Source organism: Perna viridis, chromosome 12 (genome assembly GCF_037379345.1).
Source record: "Perna viridis isolate PV_CMFRI_1.1 ecotype Kerala chromosome 12, ASM3737934v1, whole genome shotgun sequence".
In the NCBI taxonomy this organism is placed as follows: domain Eukaryota; kingdom Metazoa; phylum Mollusca; class Bivalvia; order Mytilida; family Mytilidae; genus Perna; species Perna viridis.
Genome location: NC_142456.1, coordinates 36,968,989 through 36,983,980, shown reverse-complemented (window position 1 = coordinate 36,983,980; position 14,992 = coordinate 36,968,989). Strand labels below are relative to the sequence as shown.

Sequence of the window (14,992 nt, the reverse complement as noted above, 5' to 3'; positions counted from 1 at the left end):
TTACATGTATCTGTAATTTTAGTTTGTGCTTTTTCCCTACTATATACATGTATTGCATTACAATAATAATAGGATAATTAATTGGAAATAGTGAATAACCAAAACATTATCACAAGTGCTGAAGAACGCCTAGATTTAACGAGTGTGCATAACTAGTTCTGCGCACGAGTTAAATCCTGAAGGGTTCTAGACATGAGTGATCATATTTTGGTTATTCATGATAACCAATTGATTATCCTATTTATTATATAGATTTTCTTCATAATTTATCGATATTTTCAATATGAACTTTGAATTCTGTGATTTTGATATCAAAGTTGTGACGTTTTGGCGGGAGAAAGCGTGAGAGTGAAATTATTGAATTTATTTCACAGTGTGAATAATCAAAATTTATTACACTGGGAACATTCGATAAAACACTGCTATCTATATAATAAATTATTTTCTTGTACTATTTTATCAAGTTCAAACATAATAAATGTTAGTGAAGAGATTACATTCTTAATTTAATGTCAATTAATTTCTCTACCTGTGAATGAAACTTGGTGCATATACAATGTACTCTCATAAACAAGGGAGGGCTTCAATCAGTCATAGAAACTTACAGCCGCATGTCTCTTTCCTTCATTTCTTTCCCCAATCAACCAATCAATCGACCTTTTGACCTCATAATCTACATGTTCTGCAGCATAAGTACCAGATGACAAAGCAAGAATGCCAATAGCCTTGGCCGCCATTTCCATGATGCTGACATCAGAGGATGGTAGAAGGGTGCGTAAATAATTAGCAAATCGGCTAACTTTGGCTGTTTTGTTCCCAACATCAACACCTATTAAGCTCACTGAAATAGAGCATATTTGTTTAAAACATGAGACAAAAAAGAAAATGTGTGTTTCCTGCTAACTTACCTTGTTTTTATTTCTACTTTGGCTTAAGCACTGTCACAGTCAGGATTGTTTCACCATTAACTCAATGATGCTCAAAATATGATTTTGAAAAATAATTTCCCTACCTGCCTTCCCTATTTTTTCCTTACAGTTAGAAGAAAACAAGACTTTTATTATTTTTGCTTGACACAGTGAAGCTTGCAAATTCATGTAGGTAGAAATGTCAAATGCTATTGAAATATTACTCTAAGTAATGTGATCTAGTGCTTAATCTAATCTCACAGTCTTGACACAATAAATAAGACTTATTGAAATTTACATATGTAAATAGTTGTTCGTCAATAAACATGACCTTCAAGCATGGTTAAAGGGAAATAAATAAGTGTTTACACATCAAGCCTGAGCATAACTGAATAAAAAGAAAGGCTTCTTAATAATTAAAAACTTGCGTCTTCACAAGTATTTCGGTTTCAAAAATAATTTTTGTCCCACCACTTGATGTAACTAAGTGATCATAGCGAAGTTCAAGTTTGATCATAAAACTGATACAAACACATCCATACTGGATCCATATAAATACACTTAAACTGCTAAAAGAAAGTACGAAGCACAGTTTTATCTTTAGACCATTATATCTGTGACACTACTTACCAATAGCTAAAATGCCACCTTTCTTTTCATTAAGATCTGAACTGGAAACCAACTCAAAAATCTGATGGTAGAATTTGTCCATAAATGCTGTATGCTCTTCAAACGGCATTTCACGCAGCTCGGTACTGACAAACCGATGCAAATCATTGGCTGTCTTGATTCTAACATCTTCATGCCGGCTTTTAAGACCAGTTATGTATTGGGGCATTAAAGCCACTGATGACATTTTTAACTTCTCTGATCTATATTCTATGCCATCTTAAATAATTACCCATTTATCTACAATGGAAGACAAAAAGAAGGTCATAATTTTAAACTCCTTCAAAACAAGCCATTGGAACAAGGTTATGTTGCTATAAGTCATCATTTAAACAAAGTTTCACAGTCAACATTATCAGCTTGTAGATTCTTGACCTACGAACTTAGCTCCTATGGTCCTTTTTGCAAACTTTAAGAGCTACGGTTCAACAGCTTGTAGATTGTTACAGTCCTTGAACCGATAACAGATGACCGGTGACTGATCTGATCGCAGTTTTGTTACATAAAATGACGTTGACCAGTTTAAAATGAAAGAAATGTGAAATATGAGTATAAATTGATGTTTAAATCTATTGTATTCTGAAAATATGTGTAAAATTGACACAGAAAACCAATGAAAACCATAAAATACATTGACAGCTTTGTGGTCACATGATGCGATCAGTTTGAGAGATTGATGACTGATCGGAAACTGATTGGTGATCGATGACTGATTGCAAATTTATTGCACGGATCAGTTCAGGTTCTGTATGTTGTGGCCATCTCTGCCATGACTGCTTGAGAACAAATTTGTTTGCTATGGTGTGGCCATCTTTACCATGACTGCATGAGAACAGATTTGTTAACTGTGTCATAGTTCCTCTCTTTAATTTTAAACAAGATCTGACATAATTATTTGAGAAACTCAGGGTACTCCTAAAAAAGCAAATGACAGATACCATGCTAGTGTTTAATGTATTCAATTATAATGGCAAAATATTAACCAATTTGCATACAGTAATTTATATCTTGAAACCAGAACAAGCTAATGTTATCCTGGTATGATGCTGAAATATAATGGGAATTTCACTTTGGCTGTGTAATCCTTCATGTAAAAAACTAGAAAAGCGTACTTAAAAATTAAAAGGACTATTGGATTTGACAATCCTTGTAGACTTTTTGAAAAATAACTTTATATGGAAGTGAAGTCTGGGGAGTCAACTCTACATTTAAAGACTCTGACACCCTTGAAAAAAAGTATCAAATTTATAAAAGAGATACAATACCATTCTGTCTTAGGGATGTACTCACACAGTATTCATGAAGTAAATAAGTGATTATAAAAATTAAATACTGCAAAAATAATTTTACTTATAACTGATATTCTATTTAATTCAGCTTTGCAACCATTGGTTGGTGCCTTACAAGAGCATCGGAAACAATCTATTACCTGGTATAAAAGATAAAGTATACTGTATCATCATGTTTCAAATATGCATGCTCACGTATGTTCTATTATTAATCATAACTTATGATGTTCTGTACAGTGGACCTTGACCATGTGCCAATAAATATTAAATTAAAATTGAATTGTATAAAGAATATCAAAAAGATCAATGAGATTATGCATTACTGCAGTGATAAAAGATTAAGGTTTACAAGTAAATGTACATGAGTTCAGGTTGGGGATAAATTCATGTAGAATAAAAGGTAAAAGTAAGCAAGAATATTTCTGGGGTACGGTTTGAGAAAAAATTCATGCACTTTTTTTTTTAATTTTAGGGGAGGGCTACAACTGGTATGCCTATTCTTGCATCCATGCCTGGTGATAATTTTTACTAAATGCAATAATGAAGTTCTGTTTGCAACAACAGCAATATAATAACATGTAGAATATTGAAATATACGGAGATATTTTCCTACATCATGTATGTTTATGATACAAATAACAAAGATTTAGTGTCACATGTAAGAGGCAAATCTTCTTTTGCATGGTTGTTTTGGCCACAAATTTTAATCAAAGTGCTAATAGCACTGGAGGTTTTTGATTCTTGTGAAAACAATAGCATGAACAAAATTTCAAAGATTACATGATGTTAAATAAAATTGTGATCATACACTTGCATATTAAATATTATCAAGAACTGTTGTTTTTTTTTAAATTTTAATACATATAAACTGAATATCAATCCATACTACTTATCCAACTTTACACAAATTTACAAATATTGTTCCATTTCACCTTTTTCCCAAATTTTTAAACCAGTCCAAAAGTTGATGTGCATTTTCATTCAAAAACTATATAAACAGTATTATCCTACACTGTAATTATACTCAAATAAAACCAATTTCAGCTTAGGAAAATAATTTCCTTCGTGAACACAAGATTTTCAAAAACTAGCCACTTTTATCAATTTTATTTTTCCCGCCAATTTTACTTGGCTAAAATCACTGCTCTTCACTTCCTGTTTATTAATGGTAAAATATTACTGATAGGATGAGAATTTGATTGGTTTGTGTATTAAATGTAACATGCTTAACACATTTTATGCTACTTGACACATAACTGCAAGAAAAAAATTCCTAAATGCAAATTTATCATTAAAGTTTTTCAAGGCCAAAATAGAGTCCCTCAACCCTTCAGTTGATTTGAAGACTGGATCTTAATTTTATTTGCAGACATAATAGAATAACGATGGGCTGAATAACTGCAAGAAACACATTTATAAAAGAGGTATTGAATGATATAAATGGAATTATATGTGGACTATATTTTTGTGTAGTGAAGTTCCAGTGATGGACTGGTGACATAAGGTATTTTGAAGGATCAAAAACCCAGAAACTGCCTCCTCTTCTACAAATGCAATGAAAACCCTTGACCATGTAAAAAAAATAATAACCCTATACATGTACATGTACCTTATTGATGATGAAGTTCTAATAACGGCTACCAATACAAATTAAACCTATGACAGGGTTTAACACTAACTATTCTAACTAGGAAGCCCTCAGGACTGAAAGAATAATTTTGTAGTCCTCATTACAATGTTGCTGTCATGTCCTTAAGACTAATGAAATTGTAAGAATAAATTTAATTCGCCCAAAGGACTATCAACTAAAATTTCAAAGCTACTGGTAATGAAACATATTTACTTTTACATATTATTCCTGTTCTTATAGCCTTCGAATTTGATATCCAATCACAGCCATGTATAAAACTGTTAACCAGTTTCCACATCAGTAGTAAATGTGAAAGTCATCTATTGCCGAAATCCCTTTTGCCAGTTTTGCCACTTTTGGGAATCAGCGTCATACCTGGTTTTTGTCAAGTGGGAATTAAATTACGTTAGATCAGAAGACAACCAAATTTTTATGTATTTTTCAACATGCATTAACCTAGGGACAGCCTAATTTTATTTTCATCAAACCCGATACGACGACAGGTTATGGTTCACAAAAAGTTGATGTCAAACACTAATGTATAGTCGTAATTATTATGTTGTCTGGAATGTTAGTATTTAATTTGCTTGGTGGCCTCGCTCATATAAAAAAATGTCGCCATCAGTAAAAAAAAAAATATACCTTGCAAAATATGTAGTAGTAAATGTTTAAAAAAACACATGAAGTCGAGTTTTTTTTTTCTACCGGAAGTCGTGCAGTGGAAATTAATCTCCAACCTTCCATAAATACATTTTGTTTAAAAACAACTGTACAATGAAAGAAATAGCAATAGCAGCATACTTCGGACTTATGGTCTTAAATTTAGTGGGTATCAACTCTGCAACATTCATTCAAATATTACTATTTTTTAAATAAGTTTAGGGTGCTTATAACATTCAAAACCGGGCTCGGAATCAGACCCGCACGAGATCCGAAAGGGAAACCATGAAACGAACCCATCATATCAATATAGATGAAGATGGAGATATACCTGACGTTTTTGTAAATGGATTTTAGCTATTTTTCTCAGATATAGTGTCAGAGGGCAACCATATCTGTGGAAAAGGAGGGAGTAGGATCAAATTTTGTGTCCTGGATTTTTTAAAAGAATTATTCTTGACCTGAATTTTTATTTTTTATTCTAGCATGTCCTGGATTTTTTTTAAAAACCAGACCTTATTTTTTTCTATTAGTTCCACCCAACTTCCCTTTTATTTTGAGTCCACCTAAGGTACCAGATCAGGACCATGCCGGTTGTTTCCAACGTTCCGGTTTTTTACCCTGATTTTGCTACTTTCCTTGTATTCCCTTTGACTACTGCCTAGATTTTATCAGTTCGATGTTTTTTTTTATTTCCTTTATTTGAGTAGAAGAAAAAATGTACAACAAAGATGATAACATGCTAGATGACAAAGGGGTCCCGAACGACTCACCAGAAACTCATTAGAGGACTAAGAGGGCCTGAACGACTCATCGGGAACTCATAAAATTGATATGCAAAAAATAATCGAAATTCGCCTCCCTCCCCTAATTTTGAAAAAAAAGTTTGATGAGAATCTATGAATTTTAATTAATATGGCCTGAACATTGGGATAAGGATACATTTTTACACTTTAACTCCATAAGACATAGGTGAATTTTATAATGATTGGACTTACCGTTAATCAGAAACGCTTGAAGATAGTTTAGAATAATGAAACTGTAATTTCAGTCATTTGTTAATTCAATAAAGTTGTTTTAAGACAAAAAAAATAAAGCATTAAGAATCCAATATTCACAGCAGTGGACTGGTATATTTTGAAATGAAATTGTCCTACTTTACAGTACTTGCCAGTTGGCAAACATGTTCTAGTTCTATAGAAAAATGAAAATGTGGTCACGAAAGTTCCTGAAATGGGGGACACCTAGGAGGAATTAGACCCATGGACTATACATCGGTTAAAGACTTCCAGGGGCGTAGCCTAGGCCTGTTTTATTTGTACGCAAAATTACGGCGAGAGGTCTTGGGGGTCGCTCAAGGCCCCCAGTGAGTCATTGCATAAAACCTTTATTTCATCTTTGAAATGTATGTTTTTATTTTTGTTACTTTTTCCGAAAGTACGCAACTGCGTATTTCCATATAGGCAGCTACGCCCCTGACTTCACATGTATTTGTCCTATTGATGACTACATACAACATGTCAAAATATATGCAATTTGACTCATGAAATACTTTTATTTGGACTTGAACCCCCTGAAAGTATTGAAGTTTTATTTTTACGAATTCTAAAAAGGCATTACTGGAGTGGAATCGCATATCATCTAGAATTATAACAGCCAGATTCAACTCTAGGTTCCAAAACACAACCACCATATATGCACCAACAAACGATGCTGAAGAATATGACAAAGCGGACTTTTATAATTCCTTGCAGACCACCATAGATAAAATACCAAAAAGAGATTTAATCAAACTAATGGGCGATTTAAACGCCAAGGTAGGATCAGAGAGAGAAGAAAGAGAGAGAAATTGGTCCACAACAGAGGTAACCACTGCAATTAAACATATGAAAAATGGCAAAGCAGGCGGAATAGACAAAATCCCTCCGGAAGCAATGAAAACATTAGATTCTATCTCCATCGACAAGTTTCACCATCTTTTGAACAGAAAATGGGAGGAAGAACAAATACCCGAGGACTGGAGCAGAGGTATCTTGGTAAAACTTCCTAAAAGGGAGACAGGAATATATGTGGAAACTGGAGAGGTATAACTTTGCTTTCCATCCCTAGCAAAGTACAATGCCATATCATCTTACTCAGAATGAAAAATGAAGTTGATAAAATATTGCGAGATGAACAAGCTGGTTTCCGACAGGAAAGATCATGTACTGACCAAATTACCTCCTAAAGAATCATTATAGAACAAACTATTAAATGGCAGACATCACTATACTTTACATTTATTGATTTTGAGAAGGCATTTGATAGTATAGACCATCAAGTACTATGGAAACATCTCAGACACTATAGTATTCCAGGGAAAATTGTATCCATCATTCGTCAAGGATTCACTTGTCAAGTTATTCACGGTGGGAACCTAACAGATCCCGTGTCTGCAGAAGTTCGACAAGGATGTCTCCTCTCTCCTCTTCTCTTTTTGATGGTCATAGATTGGGTCAGCAAAACATCTTAGAGTCAACCTATGGGAATTAAATGGACCTTACAATCATGTCTTGAAGACCTAGACTTTGCCGATGATATTTGCCAACTTTCACATCGCCACCAAGACTCGATCGCAAGAACAGGCCTCCAACCTAGAATCAAATGCCAAAAGGTTGGACTATACATTAACCCAACAAAGACAAAATCTATGAGGATCAATGATAAAAGGATAAAATCGAAAATAAAGCCTAGATAAGAGGTTCTGAAATAGAAGATGTGGTACAATTTACCTATCTTGGAAGTGTCATTAGTACAACAGGAGGGACAGATGAAGACATAGTAGCAAGGAAAAAGAAAGCACAACAAGCTTTTGCTATCCTCAAGCCGATCTGGAGGAGCAAAGAACATCTACAAAGATCCGAATTTTCAACTCTAATGTTAAATCAGTGCTTTTATATGGATGAGAGACATGGCGATCAACTGTTGCATCCACCAAAATAGTACAAGTGTTCACAAACAGTTGCCTAAGAAACATCCTTGGAATAAAGTGGCCACATATAATCAGCAATAACAACTTATGGACCGAACAAGAACCGGTCATGCACACAATTACATCAAGAAAATGGAAGTGGATTGGACACACGTTGAGAAAAGGAAGTACAAATGTAACACGTCACGCCCTGGAGTGGAACCCTCAAGGCCACAGAAAAAGAGCTAGACCAAAAACTCATGAAGGCCAGATTTGGATACAGAAGCCCAGAAGATTGGAAAGACCTGGGAGAAATTAAAGTACTGGCAAAAGATAGGAGGGGATGGAAAGCCACAGTAATCTCCCTATCAAGGGCGAATTCAGGAGGGGGGCGTGGTGGGCTTGCGCCCTCCCTAAAATTTGCAAAGCATGGGTTGTCAGGGGTAGATTTAGACGATTTTAGGTTGTGTAAAATTGGTCCAAAATTCCCAATAAAATAAACAAGTAATCTGAGTGTCAGGGTTCTTTATTTCATCATACGTGGATATGTTTTACAAACGAAAAAGGCCCTGAAATAACAATTACAATAATTAAGTTACAAGCTACACGATTAGAATTGCGTTACATACAAATTATTCATAGGAAAGACATATTATTTCCTATCTTCACTATTAAAATTACGAAACTATATCTTTACTATATCTAGTTATCAAAATGAGTTTAACGCATTCTGATCAATATAAGCACATCAATACTATATTTTAGTATGCACATCTTTGAGAATGCATCTTTATAATAATCTGCACACACACACACACACACACACACACACACACATATATATATAACTGTCCCGTACTACCATACATCGTGTACTAAGTTACAGCCCTGGATTAATCCTACGAGGAGGAATGACCCGGCCAGCGAAAGCTATATTTTTATATAGCCTAGCTGGCCGAGTGGTCTAGGGCGCTGGACTTTGTGCAGGCGGTGTTGCCATAGATGTCACAGCGGTACGAGTTCGAGTCCCGCGGAGGGAACGACCAAAAATTTGCATTGCAAATTTGATAGTTCTAACATCGTTGGGAATTTTTCAGACCTTTCTATAAGTTTACGTTATCTTCCCTGTATCAATTTGATCCGATGGAGCAGTGTAGCGAATAGAGTCGTCACATTCTGAGACGTTGTATATATATAGATAGATAGATATAACAGTAAAACGACGGAATTGCTGTACGATTTACTTGAAAAATATGAAACAAAATTAGTCGAAATAATTAAGCAAGACATATAGCCTATTTAGACACGACAATACAATGACATTACATTTGATACAAAATGTAAACATTAATTTATTTTCTCGCTAATATTACCACAAAAGATATCTACATTACACCCTCTCTACGAGAATATTTTTTAAAAAATAACCTTAAAACGTTTTTCGAAATTTTAACTGTGCCCCCCCCCCCAATCTAAAATCCTGGATCCGTCCCTGCCTATGTCCCCCATGGGATGAAGCGTATTAAGTCAAGTAAGAAGTCAAGTAAGTCATTTTACTAGCTGATCCTTTGGAAAATCAATTTTTAACACAAGAAAATGTAATCGTGCTAACATTTATTTAAGTTATATGTACTAGTTTCCATGTATACTTTTACCACATTTTTTTCTTAATTTGATAATATGTCAAATTAATGCAAAACAGGCATGAATGGTTGTGTATATCTTTATTTGTAAACTATAGGTTGTGTATATCTTTATTTGTAAACTATATTGGGTGTGTGCTTAATAGTTCTGATTAGGCAATAACTTATTAAATTAAGTAAATTTCGCCAGCGATATTTCCGGATTGTGCATACATTTTTAGTCCGGCTGCGTGTCCCACTGATGCAATTATAATATCATTAATCTCTAAATCGAAAGTAGCATGTCGAGGCTAGAGATCTGACAGTGACGATAGTCGTAAACAAAGTTTCGTAAGGCTTGAATTTATTAGATGTCTTTCCGCGACAATGACTTCCTGACATATGCTTTAGTAAACCTCGTCCTTTTTATTAATCATGCGTGCTTCCCTCAGTAGAATGGATAAGAAGAAAGAGAAATACACAAATGGAGACATTTCTTATTCTGATGATAAAACACCGAGAGGTTTATTTTCGAGACAGACACTGAGAGATGAATGTAAAAAATATATAGCTGCCCTTCGACCATGGTCATTTACTGCTAGTTTTACTCCTGTTGCTCTGGGTAGTACTCTTGCCTACAAATACAATGGTGACTTTAGTGTTTTGTCCTTCATTGTCGCTTGCTTAACCGCTTTGTCTATTCATGCAGCTGGAAACCTAGTAAACACTTACTATGACTATATTCGAGGAATAGACTCAAAGTCTGCTGATGATAGAACACTAGTTGACATGATATTGAAGCCACCAGATGTTGCAAGATTAGGAGCTGCATTTTATTTCTTTGGATGTATAGGATTTCTCATTCTAACAATGACAACTTCAGCCAGGATGGAACATCTAGCCCTTGTTTATTTTGGAGGGTTATCAAGCAGTTTTTTATACACTGGAGGCTTCGGTTTGAAATATATTGCTCTCGGAGATATTTTAATAATTTTTACATTTGGACCACTAACTGTTCTTTTTGCCTTCCTTTCACAAGGTGGTAATCTGTCTTTAGTTCCAATGTTATTTGCAGTGCCATTAGCCTTGAATACTGAAGCAATTTTGCATTCAAACAATGTAAGGGACATGGAATCTGACCAAAAAGCTGGAATAGTGACTTTAGCAATTTTAATTGGGAAAATTGGCTCATATTTTTTGTTTACACTTTTCATCTTTGTACCATTCATTTTGTTTGCATTAATGGGTATTCATATTTCAAAGTGGATGTTTTTACCATTACTATGTATGTATGAAAGTTTCAAACTTGAAAGACGATTCATGAAAGGAGATCTTCAAAGAATTCCACATGATGTTGCCAAAATGAATCTGATGATGGGACTTCTATACAACTTGAGCATTGTTTTAACAGATATTTCTGTTTTTCAGAATCTTCTTCCAAGATAATTACATATTAGATGCTTAGAGATTAACCACGTTATTTTTCATGCCATGTATTTTTTAAGATCAGTGGTCAATTCAGGGATCGACACTAACAGTAGGCCAGTAGTCCTGTGCCACCCTAATTTTGGAGTGGACTACTTGAAAAATTTTCATGGTAGTCCTGTGGGCTATCTAAATTTTCCTTATTTTTCATAAGATCGAATAAACAGAACCATCATTACTGTCTGCAGGCTACCTGTTCTACCTCTGAAGTAGTCCTGTTGACCATCAAATATAGTTAGTATCAAACCCTGCAACTTCACGAAAAGATGTATCAAAAATTAATCCTAATTTTTAATAAATTAATGAGAGAACATACATGTACATGTACATGTATTTCGGTATCAAAACACTTACCATTGGTCTTACACTCATGACTTTTTTAAAAATGATTGCAGATCTATATGTTCCGTGGAATAATTGATCTTATATGTACATCTTTTTGTGTACAACTTTATACATCACAAGAAATATTCCTTTAATAATTATGGAGTTTTTTTATTATTCAAGCTATTAACTAACAATCATTTTCTATCTTTTTTTCACATCAATTGAAGTTGAAAAAAAAATGTGCAGTCATCTTTATTAACAGTTGCCTTGTTGTATATGTATTAACCCTTTAATTGAAAAAAAAAAGGAATACAAATTTGACTGGATGACAGAAATGTTGGATTTATCCTTAGAGGCGTGGTAGACTGCTGTAAGGTCTACCATTCCACTTATCTTTCTGGTGTACCTACATGTACATGTAGCCCAGCAAATATGAAAAATGTGTTTTAAGTTTCGGGTTTTATGCTTTCAAAAATTAGGATATAAATGCAGGTATATTTTACACTGTACCTACTGTACCCTACATGCATTTTTTTCAACCAATGTTATTAAAATAAACATGTTTTTTTCTTTGACTTATTCAAAAATATTTGTAAAACCCTTAGTGCCATCCTAAAAAAATAGGATTGGCAGGGAAAGGAGAAACATGGTTTTGGCCCTTAGATGAATTATAAATAACCAATGATTGTTAGGCCAAAATAGAAGTATGTCTATTTAAGGTTACCCTACCCACAATATTTTTTCTGCCTACCCTAGCACAATATATTTGTATTTTTTAAATGAAATGCCACTAAACAATAATTTTTTTATTAGATGAATGAACCTACCCTATTTTTTTCATTCAATTTAACCTTGAACAAACATTTTTTTTTTCTCTGTAATACAAAACTTTTACTTTTTATTTGAAGTTCAAAATATTTTCTTGAATGTGGTTTTAGATTCTGTACATTATCTACAGGGGCGGATCCAGACACTTTAAAAGGGAGGAGTTACACCATGGGGTTCCTCAGAAAAAGAAAGGTGTTAGGACATTTTATTTGCCATATTTTTGTCAATTTTACACTTGTAAATGACCAATTTTCCAATAAAAAGGAGGAGTTAGAACCCCTGGATTCGCACTGATGCATTTAGTTGATGGTTGGTGAGTAGTTTGATTTTGATTTTGAAGTCAGTAATCATGGTAACATAGGATTATTTTATAACCTCAATATTTTTGTTTTGTAGGAAACATCATGTACATGTATATATAAGGCTTAATGTTTGTCCTGAGTTCCTGATTATACATGCATTTAAATTTTTATGTAAAAAAGGCATTATTGAAAAATGATGGAAACTGATAATTAGTCCATTTGTTTCTTAATTGTTCTAGTCAGAAAAAAATATATTTTGTACATCAGCAAAGACGTTTTTTCTTTAAAAAAAATAAAGATTCTAGACTGGCACATTTCTAACATTTCTAATTTGCAAATAAAATACAAGTACATGTAAGTCAAAAGTTGTAAATGCACACAAAGTGGCAAGGTATTATGTAGTACCCTACGATAAGTTGTGTGTGTGTCTGTCTGTATGTCACTGATAATTTCCAGATAACTTTTGAAGATTTTAAAGGACCTTTTTCAAAGCTTGTTTATTTATTAATTATCATGAAAAACAAATCAAGTTCAAATTTCAGTTGGATTAGATTATTCAATCACACATAAGTTATGGCCATTTTAAATAGTTTTTATGCCCCCTCCCAATGTTTTTGCAATGTGGCAGAGTATCATTTAATGTCCCATTAGATGCTCTATTTTTTATTTGCCAGAGTGGGATGTGATATAAATGTAATATATATTAATAGATTAAATATTTTTGTGTGTTTAGTTTTTCAACTTTTTCTTGACTTAAAAACTACAAGTATTATTCTTACATGTACATGTTTTTTTTGCTCTATCATTAATGAAGTACATGTCAAATGTGGGAGAAATGCATGTATGTATGAGACAATGAGTCAATTAGAATAAACTGAGAAGAGTCTTCTTTCCCATAACATGAAGGATAACATACTAACAGTAAACTTTTATATTGATCAGTAAATGTTTGGATGTGCGAATCTTTGATGAATTGGCGAATCCAGGCCCAGCGTACCTGGCGTAGGTAACCTTCCAATTTTTATGCATTTCCAATCATATTTCCTTATTATGAGACTTTTTCCTCCTCAAAAACATTCAAGTCTTTGACAATTTATTATGAAACTTCGGTTTATTGTTTTTATCATTGATGTAAGCCCCCTGAGGGCCGTAGCTACCTTTGAGCCAACGGAGGCAACTGCCTCCCCTAGAATTTCGGCAACATTAAAAAATATATATATGTAATTACGCATTTGAAGGATCGATTCCCAGAGAAGCTGAAATCCGTTTTCTAGGGGCAATTATCTAGTACCGTCGTTGGTAAAAAAAAACTTGACCGCAGAAGTTGTTGACATTAAGAAAACCCAGTACATATACATGAATGATTTATCAACTGAAATGACTTTCCTCAAGAAGTAGATAGATGGGTAGCAAAATGCAACAGACGCAATATCTTTTGCCGAAACCCGAAATTGTATCCGAACACCCATCGTATACTGAAACTCCTTTGAAAATGTAAGTTTCTCAGAACATTCACTATGTGTAAAATCATTCAAAAGCAGTTTTGTCTCGAAAAACACATTTATGTCGAAAGCATTTTTTATCATGAAGCAAATGTTGGCAAGTAAATGTGTCGACTCAACTGATAGCTCTAACCAACCAAATGTATTGGACTATCAATGAAACGAAAACAATATATATATATATATATAGAGATAGATAGATGCGCTGTACATTTTCGCAGTAGCTATTTGTCGCTGAATTTGTCGAAGAACATATTCGTGGGTATCATTTTTTTCGGTTTCAAAAAAATATTAGCGTTATATAGTGCTCAAAATCAATTTCATGGTTACTTTTCGCGCTTTTCTGTCCACCGCCAGGGGCGTAGCTGCCTATACGCAAATACGCAGTTGCGTACTTTCGGAAAAAGTAACAAAAATAAAAAAAACACACATTTTAAAGATGAAATAAAGGTTATTTATCACATATGCATACCATGATCGTAGTATAGGCTCTGAAAAAACTGGCTCCAAAATCGTTAAAATTCAGGAGCTTCCCCTCAGGGCTTTGCCTTGCCGGACTCACTGGGGGCCTTGAGCGATCCCCCTCCCCCTAAGACCCCTCGTCGTAATTTTGCGTACAACTAAAACAGGCCTAGCTACGCCCCTCACCGCGAAATTAATACCTTTACGGTATTTGAGGAAAGAAAAACCTCTGGTAGAAAGCAAATCCTGTCACAGTTTCATTACAAATTAGAAATAATTGCTATTTTTATATGGGATCACACATTTATTTTGTCCGAATGATTGTACGGGAAGTGAGAAATCTCTTTACCTAGTTGGA

General features: G+C 34.0%; 2 protein-coding genes across 8 annotated transcripts in view; one reads left to right on the top strand and one right to left on the bottom strand.

Moving 5' to 3' along the window:
* Positions 1–5,230, bottom strand: part of LOC148602178 (serine/threonine-protein kinase mTOR-like) — a 62,506-nt gene extending 57,276 nt beyond the window's left edge. For 6 of the 7 annotated variants that reach the window (XM_088556901.1, XM_088556905.1, XM_088556907.1 and 3 more), the window contains exons 1-3: positions 5,139–5,230; positions 1,539–1,817; positions 606–841 (exon numbers count right to left, since the gene is read on the bottom strand). In XM_088556901.1, coding sequence (XP_088413027.1) covers positions 606–841; positions 1,539–1,764 — 462 coding nt within the window. In that variant the 5' untranslated portion in view covers positions 1,765–1,817; positions 5,139–5,230. Of the gene's footprint in view, positions 1–605; positions 842–1,538; positions 1,818–4,709; positions 5,066–5,138 lie in introns of those variants that run through there. The other variant, XM_088556903.1, reaches the window with a different exon arrangement.
* Positions 5,231–10,022: 4,792 nt separating this feature from the next.
* On the top strand, positions 10,023–13,396 carry LOC148602177 (ubiA prenyltransferase domain-containing protein 1-like). The gene has a single exon (XM_088555758.1). It carries the CDS (start codon positions 10,164–10,166, stop codon positions 11,172–11,174), a length of 1,011 nt encoding a protein of 336 aa, XP_088411884.1. The 5' UTR covers positions 10,023–10,163; the 3' UTR covers positions 11,175–13,396.
* The last annotated feature ends 1,596 nt before the right edge of the window (positions 13,397–14,992 follow it).